This window comes from Dendropsophus ebraccatus, chromosome 11 (assembly GCF_027789765.1).
Source record: "Dendropsophus ebraccatus isolate aDenEbr1 chromosome 11, aDenEbr1.pat, whole genome shotgun sequence".
In the NCBI taxonomy this organism is placed as follows: Eukaryota; Metazoa; Chordata; class Amphibia; order Anura; family Hylidae; genus Dendropsophus; species Dendropsophus ebraccatus.
Genome location: NC_091464.1, coordinates 23,651,078 through 23,663,295, shown reverse-complemented (window position 1 = coordinate 23,663,295; position 12,218 = coordinate 23,651,078). Strand labels below are relative to the sequence as shown.

At 42.2% G+C, this 12,218-nt stretch overlaps 1 protein-coding gene across 5 annotated transcripts in view; it reads right to left on the bottom strand.

The window, feature by feature from the left end:
- Positions 1-617: 617 nt before the first annotated feature.
- Positions 618-12,218, bottom strand: part of HIPK1 (homeodomain interacting protein kinase 1) — a 61,786-nt gene continuing 50,185 nt past the window's right edge. For 3 of the 5 annotated variants that reach the window (XM_069946064.1, XM_069946068.1, XM_069946065.1), the window contains 6 exons: positions 8,390-8,532; positions 6,955-7,140; positions 4,718-4,930; positions 3,712-3,956; positions 2,527-2,660; positions 618-1,271 (listed from right to left, as the gene is read on the bottom strand). In XM_069946064.1, the coding sequence (XP_069802165.1) occupies positions 774-1,271; positions 2,527-2,660; positions 3,712-3,956; positions 4,718-4,930; positions 6,955-7,140; positions 8,390-8,532 (1,419 nt within the window). In that variant the 3' untranslated portion in view covers positions 618-773. The remainder of the gene's footprint in view (positions 1,272-2,526; positions 2,661-3,711; positions 3,957-4,717; positions 4,931-6,954; positions 7,141-8,389; positions 8,533-12,218) is intronic. The other 2 variants (XM_069946067.1, XM_069946069.1) reach the window with 1 other exon arrangement.

Genomic DNA, 12,218 nt, shown 5'->3' with positions numbered 1-12,218 from the left:
ATATATGTTGTCTAGACAGTTCAGTTTCATGCTAGATTCCTTAGTACATTACAGAAACAAAAATCAAATGAATAAATCAAACTTCCCTAAATACCAATATCATATTGCCACGTCCAGTAATACAGCTACATGTCACATGATTATTTTGAAAAAAATAAAATAAAATTAATTGCATAATATGCCCCAGTGTCTTATGTATATCCACTGAAAGAAAAACTATGGATTCTGCTGTGCATCGAGTCCAAGAAGCAGCTATTACCATACAAATACTTTGTGGGAAGCAAAGAAAATCAGTTGAAAGCAAGATCTAAAAATAATAATGATACCCATAACAATAAAAGGCGTATATAACTACGGATCGAAAGTAGATAATCAAAAAGCACTGCGAATACTTCATTTATCACACGAGCTTGAATGTCGCCAAAAAATTATATGTAAAAGAAAAAAAAAAAAACATTAAAAAAAAGCTAAAACAATTTGATCTAAAACGCTAAGGATAAAATGCAGCAAACAGTGGATAATGTTATTGCAGTCCACAGCTATCCATCTTCAGCAACGCAGATTCTATACTCGGGAAAGAAGATGCTACAAGACATGTGATACACATAACCACAGAATGAATTAACACTGAACAAGTTTAATGTGACTACAACAATGCAGTCAGTAAGGAAGAGAGCCCCTTTTCCTCCAAGCGTGCTTCTAGCAAATCTTGCTGCTTAACAGTCAAGTCTTCGAGAAAAAAAAAAGAAAAAAAAAATCTTCCGGATTCTGGATCATAGGTAGGAGTACTGGTTGATGTTTGTTGGACTTAAAGGATATCCAGTGTAGATTGCAGAACCCCTAGAGGCATTGATATAAGACTGGGTTGCAAATTGGTGTGGATACTGTGCAGGAGCCACATTGGCAGAGGTCAGCAAGCTAGGTCCCACACTGACCGGGACCTGGTGAACCAGAGTACTGGGATGAGTAGCGTACGTCGTGTGCCTTGAGGAGCCCTGAGGGGAGAATAGATGAGCTATGGATGTGGTGGACCCCAGGGAGGCAGCAGTGGTGGGAGCATACGTGTACATATGAGGCTGGCTTGTTAGGTGGCTGGTGGCGGATGCAGCTGCAGCAAGGTGAGGGTGCACAGAGGAATGCAATGGACTGCTGTGCTGGAAAGTGAAGGGTGCCTGAGAAATCGATGGGAGCGGAGCAACGTAGGCCTGTTGTCTGCGAGGAGCAGGATTTATGCTTCGTTCTTGGGATCCCATGGAGGTTGGCTGCTGGTTCTAAAATATGAACACAGATCAATAAAATGTCTTGGATCACATCATTACCTTGGTGCAAAAGGATTCTGTTTCCAGCCTGCACTCTGCAAGGCGGCGTACTGGTAATAATAGGGGATAAATGTAAACAATAAAGCTTCATCTTTTCTCACAACTTTTGAGCTCGATCTAAAGAATTGTACAGCATAAACAAGACCTGGATTGGTGCTGGAAAGAACTGAAATCTCACCGAAATTGGACCTGTCGTTTAATTTTTTTTTTCTTCTTTGCAGAAATCAATAGTACAGGTGATTTTAAGAAATTTTGTAATTGTTTTTTTTTAGCAGAAAAATGCATTTTTTTATCATGAATAAGCAGCTTGAAAGCTCTCCCCCCTGTCTTCATTTGTTCTCTATGGAGAGAGGAGGGGTGAAGGGAGACGAGGCACCAAAACAGGACAACAAAGAGTGAATTTACAGCTACATCACCGGGCTATCTCCCCTGAAGTCAGCACTGACCTCTAAATACTGACCGCTGTGTAATCCTTTGTTCTCTGCTGGTGACTAATCTCCTCCCCCCCCCCCTCTTCATAAAACAGATAGGCCCCAATTGATGTAAAAGTGTCAAGATTTCCTGATAATGAGCAGTGAGTGAGGCTTTTTATATGCAGATAATGCCATATTTGCCTAATAAACCCAATTACAAAGTTTCTTTAAATCACCTGTACTATCGATTTCTGCAAAAAAAAAAAAAAATAATTTTTTATATATATATATATATATATATATATATATATATATATATATATATATATATATATATATATGACTGACACTTTAAGAAAGCGGCACAAATGTCTGCCAGTATCAATCAAAGTTTCAAGATTATATAATCTCAACACTCTAGTTTCCTTGATGTGCTGGATCATTGAATGTCAGATTTTAGGAATTTTAGTACAATTAAATGATGTGGACCTGAGTTGAGATAAGCGAGCGTAACTGGAGTCGGATCGCTAGACATTTGATTAGCGGTGGCTGAAGATGTTGGATGCAGCCCTAGGAAGTCTGGGAAAATATGGACTCCCTAGGGCTGCAGCCAACTTCTTCAGCACACGGGAGCCAAATACTGAGCAGCTCCATGCTCGAGTTGCGCTCCTCTCTAGTCCGGAGGTATTCCATTCACATTCCATACAGCTATTTCCTGAACTCAATGTAAATTATTCTGCTCTACAGACGTCTGTGACCTATATTATATAATGATGATTAAAGCCGCAGCTTACCTGACTGAGGTTTAGGGGCTGCACTCCATTTACCATACGGTGGGATCGATAGCCTGTTTGGGAGATGCAACTACCAGATGATTGTCCACTTGAAGATGAAGACGTTTTCACTTTGCCAGAGTTGCCCAGAATACCTGAAAAGAGAATGGAAAAAAGTATTTCAGAGTCCTAAGAGTCCTCATCCTAGAAACGCGTAAACTAGGTCTGTTCCGTGACTGTCCCGCATTGCAAATAAAAGACAAGCTTCTAATCCACATTGCTGCTAGAAATTTGCTTTTTTGGATATTAGAGCATTGTATTTAACTTTTTTTTAAAACATTTTTTATACTTCATGAGGTTCTTTACTTTCTCAAATTTTTGCTAGTAATTTAACTTTTTTTTTAATATATTAGAATTTAAATACACATTTTTTAAGGGGGAGATTTATCAAACATGGTATAAAGTAAAACTGGCTCAGTTGCCCCTAGCAACCAATCAGATTCCACCTTTTGTTCCTCAAAGACTCTGGAAAATGAAAGGTGGAATCTGATTGGTTGCTAGGGGCAACTGAGCCAGTTTCATTTTACACCATGCTTGATAAATCTCCCCCTTGGTATCCATTTACTTAAAGGAGAAGTCCAGCGATTTCTAAAAGCCGGCAGCCTGCAGGGGGAGGGCGGAAAACAGATTACAAGTAGACACTTACCTCTCCCCATGCACGTTGTGAGCAAAAAAGACTGATCGGCGGGATGCCAACTCCACAGAACCTGCACTGATCTGCTGCTCGGTGTCCGCTCTACATTGTGAATGGAGTTTGATGACCTATAACTGCTGCCCAGGTTCCGTTTAAGTGAACAGGAGCTGAGCTGCAGTTGCACATCTCCCCCGCTACAAGACAGACTATATTCACTGTAAATCATGGAAACAGAGGTCCCTCGCTGCTCTGCTAGTGAATGGACCGCCAGCAACACATGCCCGCCTGCCACTCCTTTCACTCTCTATGGGACTACAAAGGCAAATGCTGGACTTTTACCTGAACTGTTTAGAAGTCCCATAGCGAGTGAACAGAACTGTGGCTGAGCATGCACGCTGCCGCTCATAAGGAGTACGGCCCTACAGAACGATTTCTATTAATACTTTCAAATATTAAATTGCTCCTTAGCAAATATTAAAATATATTTAAAACCTAATGGAATAGTAACCTACCTGACAAGTGGTTGTCCAGACTACAATTGTGAGGCTGTGTCTTTAATGGAGGGACAATAATTGTACGGGAACTAGAACTCTGTGTGTGGGGTCCTCTGCCACCCGGGACTTCAAAAACACCATTGACTCCATTAAGAGTAGAAAGTTGGTCTGTCAGATATGGACTACTAACAGAGGAATCAGAATCCGGGGAATCATTGACGGTCACATAGCTGATCACATTAGACCGCATCTTCAAGCCGGAGCTGAAAAAAATAAATAAAAATGTAAAAAGTTCATTCAATTGTATTACAAAGTACATAACCACAACCTTCTAGGCAAAGAGTCATAGAGCTGTAGACTGACAATTAGTAGAAGGAGCTTTGGCTTCAACTAAAATGCCAAATGTTATAATGACAAGATGAATTTATCTTAGGGTCCTATTCCACAGGACGATAATCGGACCGATTCAGACGATTATCGTTCCATGGAATAGAGACAACCTAAAATCATTGGGCACTGACCGCACATCGCTGTGTGGAATAGTGAAGCTTTTTACAAGCACCATGCCTTACCTAAGCATGTTATGTTGCAGGTCTTCTGCTGTGCTGCTTCTTCCTCCCGGTCCAGTGCGAAGCAGCAGTGTCTGTGCGGCCCGACTGAGCAGACAGACTAATCAGCCAATCACTGGCCAGGACTGCCACAGCCAGTGACTGGCTGAGCAGTCTGTCAGCTCAGACAGGCCGCACAGACACTGCTGCTGCGCGCTGGACCGGTAGGAAGAAGGAGCACAGGAGAAGACTTGCAACATGCTTAGGTAAAGTATGGTGTTTAAACAAGGGCTGCAAGAACATCAGTAATGATGTCCCTACAGCCCTCGCTAAACGATTATCGGGCTGTGTAATAGGCCCAATAGGCCCGTTTACATTATTGATCGGGCCCCCATCGGCCGGTGGAATAGACCCTAATGAGAACTTCAGCATCAAGTGGTATGAGCAAGTACTCATTCATTCTGAGCTATTCCTACCTTATTGGTTTGTACTTGCTGTCCTCTTCCTCATCTGTATCACTACGGATTGTAATGACACTTACAGGAGGGCTGGGAGTATCTGGGATCACTATGGGTTGTCGCTGCTCTTGGATTGGGAGAAGAGGGTTGTAAGAAGTGGAGGCGTGAAGAGGGCTGCTTCCAACCAGCGAATACACTTGGGATGGAATGACATCCAAAGCAGACAAGGTCCTGCAAAATGTCAAGAAGTCAGGATTTGATAAAACCCAAGGTGCGCAGAACCAAAATCAAATATATTTAGGTTTTCAATATATATTAACATTAGAGTTGAGGAACCTCCAAACATGCTGGGGTTCGTCCAATCCAGAGCGTGCAGCGTTTAACTAGCGGTGGCTGCTGAAGTTGTCTGGAAAACATGGATACAGCCATAGGCCACAGGCAGTATCCATGTTTTCCAGGACTCCCCAGGGTGGCATCCACCGCTAAACAAATGTTGCACACTCGGGTTCAGACCCTACTCACCTCTAATCAACATAATACTATAGTGTAATATTATATAATGTGACGTGCATATTACTACATGAGAAGATGGCTGATGGGACAAAGTGGGACATGATGGGACACGACTAGAAGTAGTAACAGCAGAACAGAAGGAAATTTAGAAAAAATTATTGCAAATTTCCCAATTTCCCTTTTAACTAGTTTTGATACAACTCACCCCTTGTCTCCCTCCTGAGCATGTTAGATGGCCAAAGAGGCCAAACGTGACCAATTTCTACCATCAACAGCTTTCCATGACATGAGTGAACATGATCTGCCGTGATGCACTTTTCGTGGTCTTTAAGTGCTGTAGTGGATCACCCCAAATGACGAGTGTGGATCTCATCAATGGAAGCCCAGTCATGGCAGGGCTCAATAACTTGTGTCTGATTCGTAGATTTAACTTACATCATCATTGTCCAAGATGAAAGACAACCTTCACAGGCCAAATATCATCAAGGTTGTTTTTTTTTTTTTTTTAAAACTGTTGGCTGAAATCCCTAATGTATCTAATCTGGGCCTTATGATAGTTCACTACTAAGGCATAAATTTTCATTGGAAAATTTAACTTATCAGGGCAATAAAAATAAGGCTTCAACTACACAGCTAAGTCACATATTTATGAGCACTTCCTTATTTCGATGTTTGGAGCACGTAGCTTATGAAGGAAGTCATGTGACGGGAGTTGGTTTTGTGGCTACGTAAGGTGTGCAACAGGCCGTCCACACACATATGCCTCATTGCCGTCATTTGCAATTTAACAGGCAATTTATCAGTTACAAAAAAAAAAAAAAAAAAAGATTTTTGGCTTTCGGGCCAAGGGTGGCAGTGTTTCTGGAACAATCTGATTGCATTCTGCTTTGGTGAAAATTTCACGAGTCGACGAATGACACCCAGGTGAAAACTGCAAAGCACCATGTGTCATTAATGGGGGGGTGATTATCCGCTATGAAGGTGTGCGAGGGCAAACCCACACACTACAGTAAAGCAGCTCACTGCCGTAATAATGAACTCGGGGCTACCAAACAAAACAGCAAACCAACTGCATACGGGGCTCTGAAGCAGACGGAGGGTCACTGCACCTCTGCTAAGTTACACCTGCAGAAAAGGCTTCAGTTTTCACTTAATAGGGTTATCCAGCGCTACAAAAACATGGCCACTTTTCCCCTTCTCTTGTCTCCAGATTGAGTGGGGTTTCAAACTCAGTTCTATTGAAGTAAATGGAGCTTAATTGCAAACCGCACCTGAACTGGAGACGAGAGGGGGAAAAGTGGGCATGTTTTTGTAGCGCTGAATAACCCCTTTAAATTTGAGAATTGGCCCGATACCAATTGGTAAAAGTGTTGCCTATATGGATACATTTGTTTTCTTGCCTGATTGATCTGCCCCCACCTCCAGACTTGAACCTGTTTGACCATAGCTTTGCTCTGGATATTAGCTGGAGGCCAAATGAATGTGACTTGACTGTAAAGTACCAACAAGCTACACTGACTGACTACACAAAAATTTTGAAAAACTATAGAACATGGGAACTCTCAGGACCTTCCAAAAATGCTTCTGTAATGGTTTCATTATGTTTTTGAGCTTTTTGCCTGTGCTGCAGTTATGGTGCTTGATGGAGTAAAATAGCCAATGACCTTACGTTTTGTAACATGGTATTTGATGTATGAAAGAAAACAGGATGACAGTGGATTTTTAGTAAAGCGGCCCCTTACTTGGCGTTACTCTGTGCTTGCTGTGGCTTGTTTTTCTTTGCCGACATGTTTCCGTTTTGCTGCTGTCGAACAACATGCGCAACACCAACGTTTAAAGGCTGAGCTGCAGCTAAGGTCACGTGGTTGGCAAGTAATGACGGCTGCTGCATCAGTGCGCTATACTGGTTTCCATGGGAATGTGCATTTCTAATACAGGAAAGACAAGCATACTCTAAGTACATCAATCTCCTCATGTCTACAGCAGAAGATTTCTAATTTTTTTTTAAATCATTTTTAGTATATGCAAAATACCTACGTTTTGTAATGTTGCACCCATATGCAGACGTTGGGCGCCTAACCATGCCAGATAACAGTGATGTTAGATATTATACTAGGCACATGTTCACACTGTATTTACAGTGCAAGTCGGAGGTATAAATCAGGAGGATTTCTCTAACTATACAGCGACATCTGTCACCCCTTTAAACCTTCATACTATAAAGTATGGTATGAAACAGCATGGCAGACTTTATTCTATATGGGTTCAGAAAAGGGCATACAGGCGTACACCTGCCCCAAAAAAAACACAAGGGGGAGATTTATCAAACATGGTGTAAAGTAAAACTGGCTCAGTCGCCCCTAGCAACCAATCAGATTCCATCTTTCATTTTCCAGAGTCTTTGAGGAACGAAAGGTGGAATCTGATTGGTTGCTAGGGGCAACTGAGCCAGTTTCACTTTACACCACGTTTGATAAATCTCCCCCATAAATACATCTGACATATTGGCCTGGAACTTTCCCGGTGAATAAAGCAGTATGAACTCAGCCTAACATTATGGGCTTTCATACACAACCAGGTGTTTCTGTAATACAGTCAGACCATCACTAGCACAGAGACTGTATATAGCAGAACATTGGGCGTGTTCTTGTCTGAAAAGTTTTAGATTCTGCCAAACTGATAGAGCTGAGAAACTAGGCCAGCTGAGTAAGGCTTTGTTCACATTACATATGTTGTGCACATTCAGCACCTATGTTAGGAACATGGTTGGATGTATAGCTGGGACATGTAGCACATAACTAGGCAAATGTATGCTGTATACATCACCCATCAACTCCCACTGAATTAAAAAAAAAAAAAAAAGGATTTTATATTCTACGGGGGCGATTTATTAAAATAATAATCAATCGACATACATGTACTTTGGTCTTAAATAAAGACCTGACTCCATTCACCCTGCCGAATTTATTTAGAGGTGGCAAGTGTAGATTTCTGCCATGATTTACACCTATTTCCAGGCGTAATGATAAATCAGGCCCACCTTGCCGTACCCCCCTGCCCGCCCATCAAGTGAGCAGGGCTTTTGTCATGGCATACGCTGGGGCGCATCTTAATGGATGTGTCCCTATGTTCCCGCCTTGTTAGAAAGATCTAGTATGACTGAATCGGGGGACTTACCTCCAGTCTGTGAGCTGCTGGTTACTTCCGATAGTTTCAGGAATCACGGTTGTTGGCTGCACGGAGTTGTGAAGGGCGACTCCGGGAAGCTGCTGCCACGTGGATGGCAGCAAGATCTGCTGTGTCCCACCAGGCCATGCCTGCTGGAAAACACAAAGGAGGGAAAAAAAAAAGAGAACGGACTTAGTTCACTTCAAAGCAAAGTATGAAACTCGTCTTAAGGACAGAGGATTATCAACTTGCAGAGGAAAGGCTGGAGAAAATGGCAGATCAGAGGATGAATCGGGCTGTGCTGCAGGGCAGGGTGTGTGACCAACCTATTGACTATAAAACTAAGCCCATCTAACCCCTATCCACCCATTCACAAGTAAGCCTCCTCATTGTTTGGTTATGGTGGGGTAAGCTATGTACACTAATACTTATACCAGCAACGAAAGGGAACGGGATGAAATAACTGGACGCATGTGAGATCCAACAAAACTGCCAGAGAAGGTGGTTAAAGGGGTTATCCAGCACTACAAAAACATGGCCACTTTGCCCCCTTCTTGTCTCCAGCCCAGGGGTGGTTTGCAGTTAAGCTCCATTTACTTCAATGGACCTGAGTCCCAAACCCCACTCAATCTGGACACAAGAGAGGGGGAAAGTGGCCATGTTTTTGTAGCACTGGATAACCCCTTTAACAATCGTATCTGCTAATGCAAAACCAAACCAACGCCATGAAGGAGTGTTTGAAAAACACCTGATCCGCTATTTTTGGAGCACTACAATTAGCCAATTATACACCTGGTTTTGCTATGAACTCCCTGTCAAGGATACAGCAGTGCTACCAAGAAACCGAACGTCTCACGATACTACTGCTTCATCATTTATCACCAAGATGCAGAAAAACCTCAAGACAGAACTGAAAGGCTTTGCTGGTAACTGGCAGGTGCACTGCATTCACATGGGAAATCTCACATACACCATTTATCTCCAGCTGTTGGTTTTGCAAGAGCTGAAAAGCCCCCGATGAGGGGCATGCTGGGAGTTCTGGTTTTGCAATAGCTTGAAAGCCACTACTCTGTCAATGTGTAAGCATTCTTTTTTTTTTTCTCTTCTAAAAACACTGCCCGACTGGACAGGAAATAAGGCATCTCATTGCTGGTGGCCTAATTTATGTTCAGCGGAGTATACCCTCTTTAAGGGTATGTTCACAATGAGCAAAACAGGCGAAAATTCCGAGCGGAACCCGCGCTGCGGACTCTGCTCAGAATCCCTCCTGCCCCACTGTCTCAATGTGATGCCCTGTGCGCCTCCGCTCCAAGAATTGACAAGGCTATTCTTTGAGCGGAGGCGCGCGAGACATCACAGTGAGATAGTGAGGCACACGGGATTCTGAGCAGAGTCTGCAGCGTGGGTTTTGCTTAAAATTTTCGCCTGTTTTGCTCAGTGTGAACATACCTTTAGGGTACTTCACACTTACCGGATCCGCAGCGGATTTGCAGCAGATCTGCAGCAGATTTCATTTAAATAACTGAACACAGCATCAAATCTGCACCATCAAATATGCTGCGGATCCTGTAGGTGTGAACGCACCCTTAAAGAGATATTCTACTGAACAAAAAGGCATCATCAGTGTCACAGCAACTCCTCTGTGACTCTGCAAATGGACAGAACGACTGGACAGGAAAGTTTGGTCCCATGCTAAAGGATGAGCAGTGAGCGTGCCAGTTGTTTTATAAGTACATCAGAGGTGACTGTTTCCTTATACACACACACACACACAACACACTTAAGCTGGGTAGCAATGGTGCTAATGTTTTGATTTCCATACTTATTCTGTTTTAGCTGGCACAGACTATGTACTGCAGCACAACCCATGGAAAATTGGCAAGATACCAAAAGTATTTCTGCAAGTGACCTATCCCTGTCTTACAATACGCCGCTCCAGGCAAGATATGTAAAGCCGAAAATAAATAAATAAGAAACTTAAAAGCCAAAAAGGGGAGAAAATAAAGTTTAATAAAAAAAAGTTAAATCACACCATGCTTCTTTCCAATAAGCCAACACCTGCACAAGACAAAGCGTATAGTTTAATACATAGCAAGAACTAACATCCCAAATGAGGCAGAGATCTGGCGATCCAAGCGACGAAACTGCTTCGACAAGGGAAGGACAAAAAATATGCAAAAGCTCTGCAATGGAGTAATGCAAACTTAGGCAAAGCGGTAAAAAAAGGCAACCTAATCCATTGGCAAGCTAGCTGGTAAACTAAAGGTGAGCTACAGTTAGATTGCTAGATAGAAAGGAAATCTTTGGAGAATTTACAGGGATTATTTTGAAGCGACTGGTGTCCCGCATATCTAATCTACACAGGCCCCAGGTTTAGCTTATGGTAATCGAGAATTTTTGGGTCCAAAATACTGCTTTTACTTGGTGCACGCTACATCTGGAAACGTATTATACCACAGACGTAGACTTTCATATAGAAGAAAGCGCAGACATTTTTGATGTATTAAAAGCCCAATGGCAATATTAATTCTTCAACATAATTTTTAATGGCGGCATAAGTATGGTCCAGGTCTTATGACCAGGAAGCAACACCATCTAAGTCCATTTTGGCATACGTTTTATTTGTTTGTAGTGATATCAGTAACGTCCTTAATCATTGGACGTAGTGTTTAAGTCAAGCAATACTTGACCAGTTATACTTTATGAAGAAATTGTGATTCATTTTAAGGAATGAGATCCATACTGACTTAGTGTGTACTCACTAAGGACGTTACCAGTATACGCAGCATGGAGAAATACCATGTAATTGGCTCGGTCTTATAAAAGGTCACATTTTTGGTGGAGTTTCCTAACCGAGAAATGCTCATGAATCCCAAACATTTGCTCTCTCTGAACCTAAGTTGAGCTCACCTTTAAGTTCAAACAAGAATTTCAGCATCTGTGGAAAAGCAATATCATTGAGGGTACAGAACAAGCTCTTTCATTGATTGGGTTAATGGCTGCATAAAGATTTGAGGGGGGGGGGGGGGGGGTATGTTGGTTAAAGGACTGCTGAAGCCATTGATTAGAACTCCATACAGATGGGAAGCCGTCAACGTCGGAGGCGTCAGCAGCAGCGCACTGTTGTTGTTCAGGCAAGGTTAAGTTCAAAACAAGCAAGTAAATAATAATATTAAAAAAAAGCAACTAGAATTTCACTTCTGCATGCAAAGAAGCGACATCCGTCACGGCCCAGCGCAGAGCTACCGAGACATCTGCCATACTCGGTAACCGTATGAAGGATCTGCCCCGGGATCTGAGGGCTTCGAGAGATGTCTTACAGGTTAACAATTCTACTCTCCTCAAATCAATTGTGCGTGGATTTTTATAGCTTTCAATCCTTTTGTTTAGCCAGATGCAAGAATAACAGTGGGCTCCTAGTCATGTGGTTTACCACATGGTAAAGAAGGTATTATACCGGCTAATGTATAGTCGCATCACATAAAGGAGAAAGCCACTCTTCCCATCCATAGGCAGATGGATGGTACAATGCGTTTCGATTCTCTTAACTACTGCAATATGGACACAAAAAATTGTCACAAAATTATTATAGCTTTAATTCATTCCAGCCTTTGAGGATTCTTTCAGACATACACCGTCCTACTGCCCTGACTATATGGCTGGAGATTACATGGTGTATTACGGTGGGATGTCAGTAAATCAAAAGTTTTCTCAACGTCAGCTATGATAGAAACCTTCAGTCAAAATGGTTTGTAGAATGAAAGTTTAAAAAAAAAAAAAAAAAGCTGCTTTGTAGGAAGTAAATTTGTAATTTAGCCCCCTCATTGGAACTGCTGCT